At 53.3% G+C, this 19,646-nt stretch overlaps 1 protein-coding gene across 1 annotated transcript in view; it reads left to right on the top strand.

Annotated features, from left to right (window-relative positions):
• The first annotated feature begins 2,545 nt into the window (after nucleotides 1-2,545).
• TEX264 (testis expressed 264, ER-phagy receptor) overlaps nucleotides 2,546-19,646 on the top strand; it is a 132,724-nt gene continuing 115,623 nt past the window's right edge. Inside the window, exons 1-3 of the mRNA XM_065407872.1 lie at nucleotides 2,546-2,630; nucleotides 5,029-5,101; nucleotides 6,611-6,899. Coding sequence (XP_065263944.1) covers nucleotides 6,642-6,899 — 258 coding nt within the window. The 5' untranslated portion in view covers nucleotides 2,546-2,630; nucleotides 5,029-5,101; nucleotides 6,611-6,641. The remainder of the gene's footprint in view (nucleotides 2,631-5,028; nucleotides 5,102-6,610; nucleotides 6,900-19,646) is intronic.

Here is a 19,646-nt window from a genome sequence, read left to right as displayed (position 1 = left end):
TGAACTGAGTATTACTGACATGTGGATTGCTCTGCAGTCTCATATGCCTCTCACATACATATTGGAAAAGAGGTGGGATGGAGTGCAGTTCTGTGGCATATAAACAGGCACCACCCTCTGAAAACTCTCAGAAGGAGTGTAGCCATTAAAGAACAACTCTGCCCATCCTTGCCAGAGCCCATGAGTCAACCACATCTTGTCAAAGGCTGCTGATAGAGCTAACAACATCAGCATGACCGCTGACTTTTATCCAGTGATTGGAGGAGGAAGAGCATCAACTAAGGATACCTCCCTACCCTAGCCAGGTCTGAAACCATAGTGGCTGAGCCAAGGAACAGAGGAATCCAGGTGAACCCTGAGCTGCCATAGAATCATAGAAACGTAGCGCTGGAAGAAACCCCAACAGGTCATCGCCCATCTCCCCATGCTAAGGCAGGACTATGTATACCTAGACCATCACTGACAGGAGTTTGTCCAACTTGTTCTTAAAAACCTCCAATAATGGGGATTCCGCAACCTCCCTTGGAAGAAGCCTATTCATACATATCCTTTAATTTAGTAAGTTTTTCCTAATATCTAATCGAAATCCCCTTTGCTGCAGATTAAGCTGATTACTTCTTGTCCTACCTTTGGTAGGCACGGAGAACAATTGATCACCATCCTCTTTATGACTGCCCGTAATATATTTGAAGACAATCACCAGGTTTGACTGTCATCAAGCCATTCTTTGACCTGTCTAATAAAGGGAAGGTTTGAGGCAGAGTGGTAATGGCTGAAGTCATTAACAATAAATTTCTTGAGCAAAGTTCTGATCATCCCTTCAGGGTATTTAGCATCTTGCTCTCCAGAAGGGAGGTATTAACATTCCCCATCAATAATGTGCCCCCAAACCTCCCTTCTGGGTTTCACCAGCCATGCGCACATTTCAGAGGACATAATCTTCAGCCCTCCTAGCACTTTCTGGATCTCTGTATATGAATTCTGGTGAGACTCCGTTGGCCCAGGCCCATGGTGTCCTCCTGATAAACAGTGCCCTCAAGAGGGTAGCCAAACCAGTCTCGATACAACACATGTGAAGTGGGTGAAAAACGTTTCCTGACAGGAAATGCCCAAATCTGTTATTGGGTGGAGGCCATTTGGATTCACCAGACTGATCACCACATAGCTCAGTCTTGCTGGTCTGGACATCATGAAGCAGTGAATGAGAAGAATTTAACAGCTCCTACCATAGTCCTGGCACAGAAACATAACATTTCCTTACCCTGAAGTCCTCTGGTGAGGAAACTAGATCACATGTGAGCCTTTATACTCGGATATTGATTATTTTGTTAGGTCCCCTGCTGTTCCAGTGATGAACACTGTCTGGTAGACAATCAGTTGGTTTTGGATTACATTTTCAGAATATTTATTTATAGGCATTTCTATGATGCTTATCGCTGACTGACATCCACGTGTGAGTTAGTCGTGCTGCCACTTCCTGCTTCACTGTGACAGAGCTATGGGGACTTTCACATCCTTTTCTAGTCAACTTTTAAATAATATTCCAATATAAAAATGACTGTTGGTGCAGGCTAGGTTGTTGGGGGATAACAGTGGGGTGCTTTCTCCTGATGTCACCTTGCCAGAGGGACACTTCTCCCATTCTGTGTTAGGCTGGGGTTATTCTTCTGAGAATACCACCCTCGCCTGGTGGGGGAGGGGGAACTCCACAGATGCTTCTGCACCCATCTCTTGATTGCACCAGGCCCAGCTGGAGCCCTCTTCTGGCAACACAGTCTGCCCTGAGCCACTCAGCCAATACTACAGAACTAGGGTACTCTCCTCGGATGCCAATGTGTCAGCCTGGCATGCATCTGTGATAGCCCAACACAAGGCTAGAGATCTCCTCCTATAGCACCACAGTGAAAGGCCGCTCCGTAAATTGCACGGCCCCAGCCTTGGATGCTCCTCCAACAGCAAGATTTTGCCCCGTCGCCCTGCTCCAGGCTGCCACCGTGTGGGGTGTCACTCCTGTCCCTTCTGCCCCCCAGTGTCTGGCTCTCATTTGGGCTGGCTGGGGAGCAGAGCTGGGAGGTAGCCCAGGGACGAACGAGGCCCCTCAGATTGGAACGTTGCCTTGAGAACCGACCCTTCCCCATAGACTGGCGGTGCCACCTCAGGCTCACCCACGGATGGGGCTGGGTCCAAGGAGGAGCCAGCCCAGCGACCCCTCCAGACCAAGGCAGTGGCACCTCAGAGACCCCGTCCCCTGCTGCTTAGGCCAGGGCCACCCCAGATACGCCCTCCCCCCCAGCCGCTGAGATGGCACCACCCCAGAGACCCCCCCTGTGGCTGGGATGGTACAACCCCAGAGACGCTCTCTACCCCCTGTGCCGCCTACCCAGGCACCCCCCGGGGATGGGCAGGACCACGCCCAACGCGGAGCCCGCCCGCAGGCAGGCCGTGCCCGCGCACGCTCTGTCCCGCCGGGCCCCGCGCTCCTGTGCGGGGGCGGTGGTGAAGCGGGGGATCGCCTTGCCCCCTGCTCGGGCGCGCCCCCGAGCGCCGCCTCAGCAGCGCCCGAGACTGAGGAAACTAGATCCCGCCAGGAGCGGACAGCACCGAGCCGGCCCTGCTGCCACCGCCGCAGGGTGAGTTGAGCGCGGGACGCGGCCGGGGAGCGGAACTGACCCCACGGGGAGACGGGTCTGGCAAATCCCGGGGAGACGGGCACTCGGGGGATCCCCGAGGGAGGGGGAGACGGGCACTTGGGGGATCCCGGGCGGGGGGAGTGAGACGGGCACTCGGGGGATCCCTGCTGGCTTCGGGAGGAGACTGACACTCAGAGCTTGTAAGCCCTTGTAGACCAGCCTGCAGTGGATCACAGTGTGGTGTGGGTCATTGTGGGGACTGACATGCGCTGGGCAATCCCAGGGTTTCAGCAGTGTTTCCCAAGGAGGAGGATTGACATGCAGAGTTCGATTCCATGGGGCCAGCAGAGTGTCTGGCGGAGTGGCATCCGGTGTGCCAGGAAGGGGACTCACTGTGGGGCCAGTCTTGCTGGGCCAGGTGTTTGACTAGCCCCAAAGATTTCTACATCTCTTTTGTTTGAGGAAGAGAAAATCTTTGAGGAACAGCCAAACACTCAGCATGCTAAAATTCTCCTGAGGGTGCCCAGTGTCCCCTCCTGCATTGATCATCCCCCCCAAATCTCCCGACCCACCAATGCCCTGGGCTCTCCTCTGTGTTTTTTCTCTAGCACCCATCACCATGGTATCTGGGTGTGTGAGACTCCTTACAGTGCAACTTTCAGGAAAATCCAAACAGTATTTAAAATAAAAAACCCTAATTTTTCTCTAGCTGTGAACACAGGTGTTTCTTTGTCAGTCTTTGAATGGAAGCAAAAATTGACAATAACCAACATTTACCAATTTAAGGGAAGCCCCAAGAGTCTGTAGTGAGCCTGGATCTCATTTGAATAACAAATCCTAGTCTGTGCTGGTCAGGAAAACCAGGCTATCAACAAACATGATTTGCCCTGATTTGTAACCAGTATTGTTGAATCCCAGTGGCGTCAAAGCCCAAGGGCTCATTCCATTCCAGTTGTTTAGTCCTTACCTGAAGGCATAATCCTTTGTTTGTGTCATTACAATTAGCTGAACAGTTGTCACAGGAGATTACTACTCAGGTACGGAATAAGAAGCTGGAGTGGACAAACTCTGAAAGGAGCAGAGAATCTGTTTTGATCCCTGGAATCCTAGAAACAGCCCCCTACTGCCTTCCCCTTTCCCTCTGGATAAAACATTGACACCCAGGCAGAATTGCTGCCAAAGTGAATGTGTTCCAAAGTTTTCCATAGAGCATCAGTGGCTCTTTAAGGAATGGAAGGAAAAATGCATGTTGGCTTCCCAGACTGTGCACGAGCTGTGACCTCATCAGGCTGGTGCACGTGAACCAGGAAGCAGAACACAACTGAAATAAACAAGACAGGTTGAGAACTTGGGAGAAACTGAACAGCTGTATGAGTAGAGAAGGGGGTAAATGGGATTTGATAACAGATTCCAGTTTCTGTGCTCGTCAATAACCTCTGTGCAGTGGATGAGCTGATTAACTACTTGGGGGCTCGGTTCGCTTGCCTCTTCCTAATTTTTGACCAGCATAGATTGTAGCCCTGTCTCAGTTGTTCTGTGTGGCAAGCTTCCTTTCTTCTTTTTCTTTTGTGTGAGGCTTATGTGTGTGGGTGTGGTATAATCGGTGTGATTTGATTACTAACATTTGTATTGAGTAAACTTTAGAAACAAATAAAAACATAGGGCCAAATTCTGCACCCTGTTACCTGAGTATAAAACCAGAATAACTATTGATTTCAATGGAGTTCCTGCAGATTTGCCCCAGATTTAATTAATAGCAGAATTTGGCTGAAGTTTTGCCCCTTTGCTAGCTGCCCAAGTATGTACCCAGGAGGTCTGGGCAGGCTTGTAGTCAGGTGGCTAGCTTGAGCCTATGCTACCTAGCCATGTTGCTATTTTTAGCTGGAGCAGAGTTAGCATGAATCTTTCCCCTGCACTGGGAGGCATGCTCCCAGCTGCAGAGTGGACATATCTTGAGATGCATTGGGAAGGTTTGCAGAGCGCCCCTCTGCGCTATTGCTAGCTCAAACCATGCCATCTGGCCTTTCCTGTCATGAAATGTTTGATCTGAGAGAGATTTCTTTCCAAAATCTGAGTCTTTCTTTTTAAATTCCTCTCCAATCCTGCAGGGAGATCTGCAGCTTTCCAAAGTGATCTCTTTCTGAATGGAGTTCCTCAGCCACCTCTGATGTGGCTAAACAATCCCAAACTAAGGGGACATGCCATTCATCTCAAGGGGGCAGGGGGAACTGATCCTGATTCCTTTAGAAAAGGGAGCACAACAACACACGTGTAAAGTGGTTGGGGTGGCTGTTTATTTCTAAAGTAAGTGTATGTGTGTGTGGGGGGGGAGAAGGGTGGTTTTCATGCTGCAGTTTTTAATAAAGGAAATAATGATACTATCTCCCTCCTGTTTTAGGAACGTGGATCCTTGGTCAGGAGTCTAGCAGAGACCATGAGCTGTTGCTTGGCTCTAACCTTCTGACTTTCAGGTGAGTTGGAACATAAGACACGGTGGGTCAAATTCACCCCATTCTAATCCCCCTGCAGTGAGTGGAGTTAGACCGGGGATGGATCTGGCTGACTTTGAAGTGTTTGGTCCTGGCTGTGCTTGCATTGATGAGGATGGCAGCAGGATTTGTGGTCAATGTGAGGCTGAATAAACAAACAGCCACGGTGGAACTGTTTTTTCAGAAGTAAATTTTTCCAATGTTTTCACCTTGGGTGCTGTTGAATTTAACTTGGGTCCCAAATTTAGTTTCTGTTCAAAACCCCATGAGCATAGATATGGGGTTATGGGGAAAATAAAATCAAAACTTTTCTTTATTGTATTCGATTGAAACTTCCTCCCTGGCTTATTGGAAAGCTAAACACAACAGCAGCCTGCTTGTGTGTGAAAACCAGCCAGTGAAATTCACCACGCTAGTTTCATTGCCTGAAGTGAAGAGAAGACAGCAAGCAAACAGCACAAATGGTGGAAAGTCAGTTGCCATTTTAAAAGCTCTTTCAGATTTAAAAATCAGGTGAAGAAATAAAGCAGTTCTACCTTGACAGTGCCTCTTTAACGTACGAGGATGTTACCTTTTACATTGTGCCTTTCACTTCTTCTGGCTGTGGTATGGTTAGAGTGATCTGGTCTTGGGAGGGGTGGGAAGCACAGTTTAAAGTCACGTTGATCATACTCCAGCCCTCTTTAAGAAGTGGGCCTCTTCCCACAAAGCTCTTTGCCAGTAGGCGAGATGAGAAACAAATGACCTCTTAGGCCTGGTCTACACTAACCCCCCCACTTCGGACTAAGGTACGCAAATTCAGCTACGTTAATAACGTAGCTGAATTCGAAGTACCTTAGTCCGAAGTTACCGCGGTCCAGACGCGGCAGGAAGGCTCCCCCGTCGATGCTGCGTACTCCGCTCGCCGAGCTGGAGTACCAGCGTCGAAGGCGAGCACTTCCGGGATCGATCCGGGATCGATTTATCGCGTCTTAACCAGACGCGATAAATCGAACTCAGAAAACCGATTGCTTACATCCGGACCCGGATGTAAGTGAAGACGTACCCTTATTTACATTGTAGTCCTTAACCTTCTGCCTAGTCCATTGTACCATAAATAAATCCTCCAGTGTCGTGGATTTCCAACCTGGTTAGTTGTTGGTCTCGCCTGGTTACATCTTGGGAAAGGGGGTGGAGCACCAGTGCTCTTCTGGTAACTGGGTGATAACAAACAGTGCCTCCCAATCCCCTGGCCATTTAACCTCTTAATTCCCAAGAGGCATTCAGGTTGCACAGTTTGCATGTGGTTACAAAAACTGAATGGTTACCAGGGTGTGGGGTTAATTTGTTGAGTGCTTCTGAGCTGGCTTTAGCTGCTGTTTCACTTATTCATCAGCTGTGTGGAAAGCAGAGGAATTGGAAGAGGAGGGTGGTTGATGTTGCTGGGAAGTAGCTTTGAGGCAGACCGCTGTCTCCTAAGATTGGCTTAACTCTCCTCTTTCTCCTCTCTAGTTTGTGAGGGGAGTTTGCGGCACCAGGGGCCATGGCGGACTGGGTTCTCCTTGGACTGATTGGGGCATTGCTTGTGCTCCTGCTGCTGACTCTCTTTGGCTTTGCCATCTATTCGGGGCTCATCTCGGAGGTGGTTGTGAGTGCTGGCTCGCCCCCCATCCGCAACATCACCCTGGCGTACAAGTTCAAAGTGGGGCCCTACGGCGAGTGTGGCAAGCTGTTCACGGAGAGCTGCAGCATCTCTCCGAAGCTATGCTCCATCGGCGTCTACTATGACAACCCTCAGACGGTAAGAACCAGATGGGAGCTCTTTGGAGCTGGCCAGGCCTGGAAGCCATGCTGCTAATACTCCTCCAGGATGGGTGACACAGCTGTGGGAACTGGGCGGAGCTCTGAAATATGGGCCTCAAGTCTGTATATGGCAGAGAGGCCCCAATCTGGGGGGATCTCGGGCTAGTTGTAGGCATCCCAATAGGTGAGTTCGCTAATCCTCTGGGCTAGGTCTCATGGAGTTTCAATGGAGGCACTGTAGGGACAGGAGTCTGAGGAGGACCAATTGCAAGTGTTGAGGAGTTCGGTTTCAGTGAGAGCAGGAATAAGCATAATCTCCATATGACCCCTGCTGGGTGGAACACCCCTGTACTTCTCTATGGAGTGGGGCTGGTGTCCTAAACCATGAGAGTAAAGCATTGGATACCAGATCCCCCTGTAGATGGAAGGGCAGCCTCCCCTTCTGGGCCGCTGTTTGATATTCTCTATGGTTAAAAGCAAATTGTCTCTTCCTCCCACTACATGCTTGCCTATGCCTGGTTTCTGAGCCTTCTCTAACCTACCCCACCTCTGGCCTGTGAGATGAGGTTTGAAAACATTTATATCCTCAGAACTGCTTGAGACCTTCAGTTTGCACTTTTCTGCTGGTGCTTGCTAATTGCAAGATCAGTTAGTGAGTTCTGATGAGATCCTAAGCCTATTACGGGCTTCCCTGTAGAGTAAAATGGTTCTCTCTGGCTCAAACTCTTCAGGAGGTGGGGAGAAGATCACTGTCTAATGGATGCTAGGCAGCAGGTTAGTACCTTGGATTCTGAGATTGACCTAGTCCAGATGGCCAGTAAACCAACCTGAGTCTTAATTCCCAGGGGGATAAGTAGGATGATTGACTGACTTGTTAAATGGCATCTGCCCGTGATATAGACACAGTCTCACAAGTGATTCAGCAACACCCAATGTGACCTGACAGGAATGCTGAGCGAGACCTGCCAGCAGCTCTGAGTGTGTGTGCTGGGGAGTTGGGGCTCTTGGACTTAGGGCTTAGACTGATAGCTCTTGCTTGGCTTTTCTGGTCCCTGCTGAACTTGGGCGACTGGTCTTGTGGTGCAGGAAGCTGCCTTGAATGTACGAGGCCTACCCCTGTTTTATTGTTGGCTGGTGGTGCCTTTAGACTGGTGTAATGTGTTGCTCAGCCTGACTGTCAACGTTCCTCTCCTGTTAAGGGGACGCCATCCACTTACGCCTCGAACTTCTGTTTGCAAACGTTCTACCATCCAGCGTTACCAGGGTCCCCTGTGGCCACTGCTGCTGGAGGAGATGGGAGGGAAAAAGCCCCTGGGTGCACCCGTTTGTTCAGTTTGTGTGTTTGACAGCACTTGTCATGGAGTCAGCTTGGTGGCCACAAGCCGCTCTAGCAGTCCCCATATCTGCCCCTTGCCTGGCCCCTTTACTCTCATCGTCCTGTAGCTCCATGTAGGATGTGGGAAGCAGAGAATAGCCACAGTGCAGTAGACTCCTGCCCCAGACCTGCCACTTCCCTCTCCTGACATGCCTCCAGGATGCCAGCTTTATGCCAATGTGGCAGGGTGTGTGCATTGGTGGTTGTTTCTGCCACCTGTAAAGTGTGGCACAGTCGGGCTAAGAGAAAGAGAGAGGGACTCCAAGTGGGTACAAGTTTGGGCTGGAATAGGATGGTGGCAGAGTTGGGGCTGGCAGGGGATCTGAGCGGCTGACTGCCCTGCACTGTGACCGAAGGACTCTTCCCAGATTGTAAATGCTGCTGGAAAGCTTTGTCATTGTTTTGGCCCATCGCTGAATACTGGACATTAACAGGCTGTTTGTGAATAATCTCCCCTCCCTGAGCTCCTAGGCGCGGAGCATCTGCTCTTGAGTCAGGCCCACGTTCACAAGTGGTACCTCTTGAGTTACGGGGAACGAATATTCCACAAGTGGTAGCAGGAAAATCAGGACTTTCAGTACAGGGTCACTCTGCCCAGCCGATCAGCCTTCACGTCTGCAGCCCTTCCTCTCCCCCTTCTCACTGCAGTTGTCAGCCCTCGGCTTCCCCGACTTAATTCTGCTGTTGGGGATTGTTGACATTGTCCTTGTTCCCATGTCAACGTCCCATGACATTAGGAACCGGAGGGTTGTAATATCACAGCAGGAGCTGTTGGGAGGATGAACGCCTTAGTCCAACATGAATCTCTTTAGTAACAGCCATGGGAGCATGCACAAGTGCTGGCCACGGAGCTGGCTCTTGGGAGAAATGTCCTATGAAAGGCGCCTCTGGCATGGCCGTTCCTCTTTAAACAGCAAAGTGTATATCTGGCAGCTCTCAGTCTGAGCAGGGAAGGGAAACAGGCTCTGGATCAGTTGCTGGGGTCAGCAGTGTGGATGAGCTTGGAGCTGTTGAGAAACCCCTGCTCTCTTGGCATACTGGGGGGATCCTCTTGTTTCCCCCCATTATCTGCCTGCTGGCTTCCCGGCTGCCTCCTGGCAGCAGACATGGAGATACCTTTGGAATCAGTTTAATTTCTTTTAGTGGGGTTATTTAATTCAGCCACCTCTAAGGTGGAATGTGGCAGCTTTTTAACAGTGCCCAGCAATGCTACACAGCCGTTTAGTACAGGAGACAAAGAAGGGTAGTGTATGGAATTGGGCCAGGACTTGGGGCTACCAACCTCTCCTCTTTCAAACAGTGCCACAAAGGCCTTAGTGACTATAAATGATCAGGACCTAAGGGAAATACATGGCTCCTCCAGCAGCAGAGACCCCAGCCTCATGCTGGGCCACCATTAACAAGGGCAGAGAGCACCACCTACTGAATGGCCAAAGCAGACTTTACAGGCAGGCTGGGCAGCGTGGTGGTAACCCTGAATCTCTCCTGCCAACGTTGTCGGTTACACTGGGGCAGGTCATAATACCACATTGGTAAGAGACGTTCTGAGCCATGGTACCTGCACCACTGCTGGGACAATTCCATCTGCCATGCCACAGATACCCAGGGAGAGCAGCGCCCTGTCCCTGGGAAAGGTGCTTAGCTCAGGCTGCTCCTCCTTTACTGCAATAACATGGAATCTCAGTGTGTATTAAGGATATAAGAAGCGGCAAAATGTCATTGGACTTTATATTAAGCCATTGTTTAGCTGGAGCTTGCCAGGAAAGAGCTTCCGAGCATCTGTGAAACATTCATTCAACAGGGCTGCTCCGGTCATGTCTGGATATGTCTCACCTCCTTCCCTGCCCCTTCACACAGCCTTTCCTCACCTCCCTGTCCCTCACGGTCTTCACAGAACCTTTCCCCACTTCCTCCCTCTGGTCTGCACACGGCCTTCTCCTCCCCCCCCCGCCCCCAATGGTCTGCACATAGCACTCAACACATCTTGTTAGGAAAGTTTTGTAAAGGTGCCTTTGAAAGCTGCTTTCTGCAAACACAGTTCCACTGGCTAGTCCCTTGTTCACCCGGTTCTACTCCCTCCCCTCCAGCTGGCCCCATCGTGTTTGCAGACCCCCGTTTTACACCCCACGTTCAAATAGGATTTGTTGCCCTTGGGTAAGCTGAGAGATGGGGCTCTGCACAGCTCCTTCTGACCCTCTGCACTGGTCACCTTTCTCACCCTGCAGGGGTGTCATTTGTAGTCCCAGCCAGTGGACATTCTGTCTCCCTAAATTCCCCCTCCAGCTTTGATGGGATGCAGTATTATCTTGGTTAGTGCCCTGTTCCATCCCAGAGGTGGCTGCATTGCAGGGTCCCTAGGTCCAGTCCGAATTACTGCTTTGGGATCTGTTTGGCTCTGGCCATGTCAGAACATTCTCCGCTGGTCCGGCAATGCCCTAGCTGGGGAAAAGGGAAGGCACCCCTCATGCTTCACAGAGGTGAGCTGGCTCTCCAGGGGGAAGAGAGATGCAGGGGCTCTGGGGTGCACTCACAGCAGAGCTCTTGGATAACTAATTCCAGCGAGGAGCAATTCTCCAGTCTCCTGGTTGATCTGGAAGGACTGAGCTCAGCCCCCCACTGAGCCCAGGGCTCCACCCAACACGTTGGTTTCTTAGGGCTGGTCTACACTGGGGTGGGGGGGGGATCGATCTAAGATACACAATTTCAGCTACGCTATTCACGTAGCTGAAGTCGAAGTATCTTAGTTCGACTTACCTGGCCGTCCTCACGGCGGCAAGTCGACTGCCACGGCTCCCCCGTCGACTCCGCTTACTCCTCCTGCCGAGGTGGAGTATGGGCATCGATTCGGGGATCGATTTATCGCGTCTAGACGAGACGCGATAGATCGAATACTACCCGCTGATCCGGGTGTAGACATGGCCTTAGTGCTGCTTCTGCTGGGGGGATGTGGGGCATGGTGGCCTTTGGGAGGATCTTCCCCTGCTGCTGTGAGCTGGTTCAGCTCCCACCTCTCCACATCAGTTTTCCTTCTTGCTCTGAGGTGTCCCCAGCTTCCCGTGGGTGGGGCATCGCCAGCAGCAATGCCAGCTGCTTTGGGTGCTGGGTAATAACGGGGGGACCTTGGTCTCCAGCGCTGTTCATCTGGCACCGTTCATCAGCACTCAGGATGTGATTCTGGGCAGGGCTGAGCACCATAACCCCCCTTTGACTTCAGTGCTTGTTGTTGTGCTTATGGGAATTATGATTTCTATTGGTGTAGTGCCCAGAGGCCCCAGGCAGAATCAGGGCCCCATTGTGCCTGGAGTTGCATGATATTATTGTTAATAAAATAATAATACTTTGCACTTCTACAGCATCGTCCATCCAAACACCTTAAAACACTCATGAATTGTATAAGAGCAATGCATCAAAGCACCCATGTGAAACGGGGTGGGGGGATATCCCTGTTTTACTGAGGGGGAAACTGAGGCAGAGAGGGGCAATGTGATTTGTCCAAAATCACACAGCGAGTCAATGGCAGAGCTAGGAATAGAACCTGGCACTCCCGACTCGCAGTCCTCTGTTCCAGCTACTGGATAACACAGCCTGCCCGAGAGACCTGGTCCATTGCCAGATATAGTGCAGTGTTTGATGGGAGCATAGCACAGCACCCGTGATGCCTGCCAGCAGACTTTCAAAGACAAGCCAGGCCAAGCTACTGCAGCATGATCAAAAAACTCCCCATGGCATCAGCCTGTGTGAACGAACTCCTCCGCCAGTGCCCGGGCTGTAAATGAAAGGCAGCTGCTTGCCCTCTCCCATGGGATAAGGAAACCGGTATTGAATAGGGTGTTGCTGTTGGGACGTGAAGCTGCCCCAGTAGAAAGAGGGGGATCTAGATGGAAAATAGATTGATTTGTGAGATGATCGTCCCCAAAATAACAGTGCTTGCGTGAGATGAGGAATGGCTCAGGGAGCCAGAGATGATCTCCACCCTCTGTGTGTGTGCACATGGTTGCTAGGAAAGGTGACGGGGTGCGTGTGTGTGGTTGCTAGGAAGAGGTGAGGCTGCGGGCGGCACGGGGGCGCTCGGAATGGAGGGCTGCGGGCGGCACGGGGGCGCTCGGAATGGAGGGCTGCGGGCGGTACGGGGCGCTCGGAATGGAGGGCTGCGGGCGGTACGGCGCGCTCGGAATGGAGGGGTGCGGGCGGCACGTTGGCAGGCGTGCGGGCGCACGGATTGGAGGAGTGAGGGCAGCATGGGGGCGCTCGGAATGGAGAGGTGCAGGTGGCACGGGGCACTCAGAATGGAGAGGTGCGGGTGGCACGGGCTGCTTGGAATGGAGGGGTGCGGGCGGCACGTTGGCAGGGGTGCGGGCGCACGGGGGCGCACGGATTGGAGGAGTGAGGGCAGCATGGGGGCGCTCGGAATGGAGAGGTGCAGGTGGCACGGGGCACTCAGAATGGAGAGGTGCGGGTGGCACGGGCTGCTTGGAATGGAGGGGTGCGGGCGGCACGTTGGCAGGGGTGCGGACGCACGGGGGCGCATGGATTGGAGGAGTGAGGGCAGCATGGGGGCGCTCGGAATGGAGAGGTGCAGGTGGCACGGGGCGCTCAGAATGGAGAGGTGCGGGCGGCACGGGGCGCTCGGAATGGAGGGGTGCGGGCGACATGGGGGCAGGGGTGCGGGCGCACGGATTGGAGGGGTGCGGGCGGCACAGGGGCGCACGGATTGGAGGGGAGTGTGTGGCATGGGCCGCTCGGAATGGAGAGGTGTGGGCGGCATGGGCCGCTCGGAATGGAGAGGTGTGGGCGGCACGGGGGCAGGGGTGAGGGCGGCATGGGGGCACACGGATTGGAGAGGTGCAGGTGGCACGGGGGCAGGGGTGTGGGCAGCATGGGGGCGCATGGATTGGAGGAGTGCGGGCAGCACAGGGGCACACGGAATGGAGAGGTGCGGGTGGCACGGGAGAAGGGGTGTGGGTGGCACAGGGCACACGGATTGGAGGAGTGCGGGCGGCATGGGGGCGTACGGATTGGAGGAGTGCGGGCGGCATGGGGGCGGCATGGGGGCACACGGAATGGAGAGGTGCGGGTGGGACGGGAGCAGGGGTGTGGGTGGCACAGGGCACACGGATTGGAGGAGTGCGGGCGGCATGGGGGCACACAGATTGGAGGGGTGCGGGTGGCTGACGGGGCAGTACAGAGGAGTAGTGAGGAAATCCATCGCTCTGTGGATCTGCAGTGCTAAACTCTCGCAGAGGGGCACAAAGAGCGCCCAGCTACTGGCAAAGCACATGGCTGTAGCTGTGGCAGTGGAATGGCTAGAGTCTAGACTGTCACTCGGTCAAGCTGCTGGCATTGGCTGGGGAAAGACTGTTTTCCCCACAGCCACCCTTCAATCCTGTCTGTAAAATTACCTGGTCTTTGTGCAGGTGCTTCAATATCTGATCCTTCCACCGGCGTGAGCTGCCCCCATCCATCTGAGCGGGAGTTGACTCTGAAGTCTAATGATGGCAAGTGAAAGGGACCTATTCCACTGCTAATTATTTTAACAGAAACACCCACCTAGTCTGTGGCTGTGGGTGAAGCTTGAGTAGAATACTGCCATTTACTGCCCTCCTTCACCCCACCCTAACGCCTGCAGTGAGGCTCCATCACCCTTCCCCGTTGTTTCCAAAGCACCCAGGCTTGGGCGCAGAGGGGAGCAGGAGGGAAGGGAGGTCTGCAGCCTGTGGGACACTGGAGCAGGAAGGAAGCTGAGTAGAGCCCAGGTAGGGGATGCGGGAGGCTGGAGATCTGTCTGCTTTACTCTGAAGAGGCTGGATTCAGGTGGCCTAGGTCTCTCCTGCCTGTGGGCCTAGCTGATTGTAATGGCTTAGTCGGAGAGGCCAAGCTCTGAGGCTTCTCCCCATCCTGCTCGGGTGTGGGCCTCTTGTGTGCTTCACTGAGAGACTTCTGCCACTGCCGTCCAGCTGGGAAAATGTCAGGCCCAATCCCCTCTGGCTTTTCCCAGCTCACAAATCAGCAGAGACTTGGCTGGGAGCCCGGGAGGCGCCACCCCCAAGCCCTTTCTTTTTCCAGAGTTCTAAAGAGCAGCTGGAAGGGCTGCTGGAAGCAGACCCATCACCTCCCCCCTCCCTGTTTGCCAGCAGGCCTCTGGCTGTTGGGGAAACCTGAGAAGCTGGCAGAACAATGAGTGCTCCTGTGGACTCTTAATCCCCACTTATTCCTTATGAACAAAGGGGAGTCTGGTCATGGTCTTAGAACAGCAGGACTAGAATGCAGCATGGGCACCAAGCCTTAGCTGAAGAAGACCTGCTGATCTTCCTGTTGGAGCACATCAAAGCAGCTCCAACCGTAGGGGGTGCTGTGGGATAAAGACAGCTTTGTACATTTTCCTTGGTGGCTGTTTTCATTCAAGTAGCCCTGCTTCTGCACAAAGACCGAATTGCCAAGTGCTGGTTCTAAGACACTCTCTGTCTGTTGCTCCTCACTGTGGTATCGTTCCTCTGGGATGGGTTCCCCGGCCCATGCGGGAATAAGTGTGGTTGCTCCTACATGTGTCTAAGCTGATCTTTCGGGTCTGTCCAGGAAGGACAGGCTGTGAGACCTTTGGAGATCCTTGGAGGGAAGGTGCTGTAGAAGCAAAGGAGAGGGCCAGAATTGGCCTTAGTGCTGAACTTCAATTGCAGGGAGCTGGGGGCAGTTACAGACCTCCTGTCCCTTATTCTGCTGGGTGCCGAAACCCTCCTCTCTGGACTATTATCATTATTATTATTTGTATTACGCTAGCCACTAGGATCCCTAGGCATGGACCAGGACCCCATTGTGCCAGGCACTGTACAAACACAGGACAACAAGACGGTCCCTGCCCCAAAGGGCTGAGAATCTGAGTAGAAGACAAGAGACAACAGGTGGGTACAGACAAGGGGGGAGTATATGGAAACAGTGAGCCAGCGTTGGTCTGAGAGATAGACTGTGGTCTCAGCACACCAGCAGCCCAGCCAAGGTCCAGTTTTACATGGGCAAAGGAGAGCGTTCAGGAGGGATTTGAAGGAGAACAAAGAAGGGGCTTTATGGATGTTTATGGCGAGTGCCCCCCGAGGTTGTGGGGCAGCCTGGGAGAAAGCAGGAGCATGGGTGATGGAGCCTGATGCTATGGGCCCATTGGAGGTGAGCATCAGCAGCTTGCTAAGGAATGGGCGTGCCGCTGGGTATAGTCTGGTCTCTCTCTGTGTTAGTGCACAGGGTGGGTGTGCAGGCAGTGTCCTCGGACGACAGCCCTGATCTGAAAGGGGAGGTCCTGAGATGGTTCTGCTTGCCTTTGTCTGTTCCTTAGCCCACCGAGCTCCAAGTGCCATTCCATTGTGCATCCTCAGCACCATTGCCAGCTGAGTCCCGAAGCTGCCACCATATAGAAAACGCTGCACTATGTTCTGCATGCTCCTGCCAGCATTGCTTGGGATTGTTCCCCTCTTATCCCTCTTTTTGTAGCAATACTTGCGTAAAAGAAGGTTTGTTATTTACTGAGGGGTTGGGCTCAATCCTGGAAGCCCTCATGTTGAAGTCAAAGGGGAGTTGGGTCCTGTCACAGGGTGACTGGCCCTTTAAGGGGAGATGGGCTCTGCTCCACAGGGGACACCCTTTAATCATCTCCCCAGGTGGAGGGAATGAGCAGAGACAGGTCATGTGACTAAAATCCACCTTCAGGTTGGAGATGAGAGAAGGCTGTAGAGTGGAAGGGAGGAGCAGGGAGATTCCAGGCAGGAAACCCTGGGAGGTGCTGCCTGATGTAGAGCAGGGAGCGACTCAGAGGAACAAGAGGGTTTCGTGAGCTGCTCTACAGCAAGAGATGTGCCTTAGCTCCCAGGCGACAGCCTGCACGGAGCTGGAGCCAGTGAGGAAGGCTGGAGTGGGGAGAACAAGCCTGCCAGAGGAACACTTCAGCAGGCCCAGGGCTCAGCAGCTGCTGAGGGTTGGGAGCCAGCTAGGAAGGTTAGGGGAATTCTTGGGTTTCCTTGTGACCTTTGTTAATAAACCTTGGCCCCAAAAAGGGGTGTGACTCAACATATGAAAGCCTGTGCCGAAGGTATTGGGAAGCCCAAGGGGGGGTGGGAACTGAGGCAGCTGCTAGCCCAAAGCCAGCTCAGGTAGGTGGTGCTGTGGCAGACCTGATCAGCTGTAGGAGTTTCCACCTAAATGCTTGGTTCTTATGCAGTAGCAGGGTGCTGGGTTTGGGTTCCTGGCTCTGCAAGGAGCTGGGCATTCCCCTCCCCCACTGTGCACCTGGCTGACACTAAATAAAAGCCTAGCTGAGATTGGATTCCACTGGAAAACCTCTTTGGGAAACAGCAATGGAAGGTTTAGTCCTAAAAAGGAAGGAGGCCTGGTGGTTAGAGAGCCAGTCTGGGAGACCTGCTCCGTTCCTGGCTCTGCCAGACTCCCTGGGTGACCTTGGGTAAGTCACAGCCGCTTTGTGCCTCAGTTTCCCATCTGTACATTGGGGGTTGTGAGGACAAAGACATTAGGATCAGGAGGCACTGCGATGGCTGCTGTGGAGCTGGGGGCCATATGAGTACCTGATACAGAACCAGCTCTGCATCTCTCAGTCCTGCTCCATCGAGCTGCACTAGAACTGGGAAGCAGCAAGGTTCCCTCTGCCAACAGCCCAAGGGTAAGCTGGAGCCAGCATGGCTGAGCAAACAGCCCAGATGTGCGTCTCAGTGCCACCCCCACACCAGGTACATTTGGAACGTCATCACTTCACGGAGGGCATGCCTGGTATGGGGGGCAGCAGTGGAGGTGTGTCCAGCCCCACGTACCTGGTACATTGAGCAGTGCTTAGTGATCAAACAGTCTGGTGGGGAAAAGGCTGCCGATATCAGCTGATAAAACAGAGTGCGTTTCACTGGATCCCTTCCTGGAGGTCGAGAGCGCATGACAGGGGCCGTCCTCTTAGCTGGCACCTGTGTTTGTGCCTTGCGGGGCACATCTGCCCCACCCCCTTCCTGGCGCCAAGGCTCCCCAGGGCCCATGGAGCCAATATGGTGCTGATGTGCGGGAATGAGCCAGTGCAAGGGGCCAAACACCTCTTGCGGGTCATGTGGCACAGCTCTGGGGGGCAGGCTGAAAGTGGGGAAGTGGATCAGGGCCAGTGGATCCAGCCATTCTGCCTTGCAGGGAGGGCTGAGAAACAGCCTTGGGGCACCCATGACACCTTCCTACCCAGTTCCCATCCCAAGTGCCCATTTCAGCCCGGGGAAAGGTTGCCCTGTTGTGTGCAGATCAGGTCCTTGTCCCCTGGATGTGCCCAGTTGCTGACTGCTGAGGCAGGCTTTGCAGTGCAGGATGAGAGAGGCCTTGCCTGAAAACGTGCTCCAGGGACACCACCCATCTCTGATGTGTCTGTAGTTCCGGACCATCAGGCCCTCAATGCACCAGCTGTCCCCCTCGGGGGTGCTGCCTCTCGCCAGGGCCCCGGGGAGCATCCAGAAATATTATTTTCCAAATCGGGACTGCAGAAAAGAAGGGATCTTTCCCCACCCTGCTGCCCCCTTCCTATGTTCCCACTCATCCCTTCTCCCTGCCTCTGGGGTGATTCAGAGCCTCCTCCCCAGAAGGGACCGTCTCTGCTCGGTAGGAGAATCTGCTCCTGTTCAGGGCTGGCACAGTGTTCCTGATGGTGGCCAGTGGCCAGAAATAGACGTCTTTGTCATGAGACAGTGGAAATAGCTGTCTGCCTGTCTGCCTGGGGCTCTGTGGGCAGAGGATGCACTTCCTCTGGGTGGCTGGGGGCAGGGAGGACAGTGGGACCTACCATGCTGTACGTGGCACTCTCTGTTCTAAGCTGTTTAGATCCCCGACCCCCGGGAGGCAATCCTGTTGGATGCGGGCGTGTTAAGCACCAGGTGTTGGTCCCAGCCATTGGCAGCAACAAAGGGTCAGTTATCTCATGCACATAGGGCTTAGGAGGTGTCAGGACAGTCCATAAATGAGGAGGTGTCTACACCCAGAAAGAGGCCGGGGTGTTGCTTGGGGTGTCCCAAAGGGTGTAACTAGGAGGAATGGGAGGATATTAACTAAAGAGTGAACAGTAGGAAAAACGTCCTGCTAGGGTGGGGGATCTCTTAGGATGTGGAATTGTCTCCCCAAGGGAGAGGGGAGAAGCCCTGTTGCTTGATTTGTTTCAGAGTGGTCTGGATAAAGCTCCAGTGAATGTCTATCAGAGACCTATCCTTCCCCGGCTCCTGACTGGTGGATGAGATGATTCTCTGAGCACCGCCCGAGTGTGTAGGACAGACGCAGACACTGCAGTGATGGCCCCAATCTCCAAAGCCTGATTTTCATGCACTCACACAAAACTTGCCTTCTACACATCTGCGACTTGTTTTCTTGGTTCAGACATGCAGGATTTTAGAAGGGGAGGGAATGGCCATTCTGGATCTGTGTTAATATTGGTTTGTTATTTAGGCTTGGAAGGAACATGGAGACATAGGCATTCCAGGCTGGATCAGACTCAGGGTCCTTCTAGCCTGCTGTCCTGTTTCTGACAGGAGCCAGCACCAGGTGTCGCAGAGGAAGGTGTAAGAACCCTGCAATAGCAGATGGGGATAATGTGCCCTCACATTAGTCTCATCCTAGTCTCTCAGGCCTGGTCTACAGTACAGAGTTAGGTTGATATAAGGCAGCTTACGTCGCCCTAGTTATCAGTATGCGCGCTACAGCCTTGCTCCAGCTTATTTAAGTGCCCTACTACACCAACATAATAACTCCACCTCCATAGGGCCTATGTCAGTATAGTTAGGGTGACGCAGTGTAGACACTGCATTGCTTACATGGACTGTTGACTGTCATTCTTGTCAATTTCATGGGTCCATGGTGGAGCCGTGAAATTGACAAGAAAGCCGGGCTGTCATTGGGGTGGGTGAGGGGCTCCAGCTAAAGCCTGGCTGCCCCCGGGCTTCCTGCTCCCAGCTGGCCTGCAGCTGCCCTGCTCAGAGCCTGGCTGCCCCCTGGGTCCCACTCCAAGCCCAGCTGCTGCCCAGGCTCCCAACTCTGAGCCGGGCGCCCTCTGCTCTGCACTCAGCTCCCTGCCAGGAGCCCAGCTGCCTCTGGGCTCTCAGCCTCCCACACTGCCCCTCTTAAGTCAGTGTAAGCGCTCCTGGTAAGGACACGCACCATTGACAGAAGCAGGATAGTGTGGACATCAGCCACCGCAGTAATTACCTAACATAGGTCAACTTCCGTTTCTAGTGTAGACATGCCCTAATAAAGATTGGCTTAGCCCCTGATGCCCGAGGTTTAATATCCCTTCCCAAATTTTAATGTTTAATAACAACAACTCCGGCTCTTCTTGTTACCCATAATCATGTCCAATTCCTTTTTGAA

Source organism: Emys orbicularis, chromosome 7 (assembly GCF_028017835.1).
Source record: "Emys orbicularis isolate rEmyOrb1 chromosome 7, rEmyOrb1.hap1, whole genome shotgun sequence".
Classification (NCBI taxonomy): Eukaryota; Metazoa; Chordata; order Testudines; family Emydidae; genus Emys; species Emys orbicularis.
This window is presented reverse-complemented; position numbering and strand designations above follow the sequence as displayed.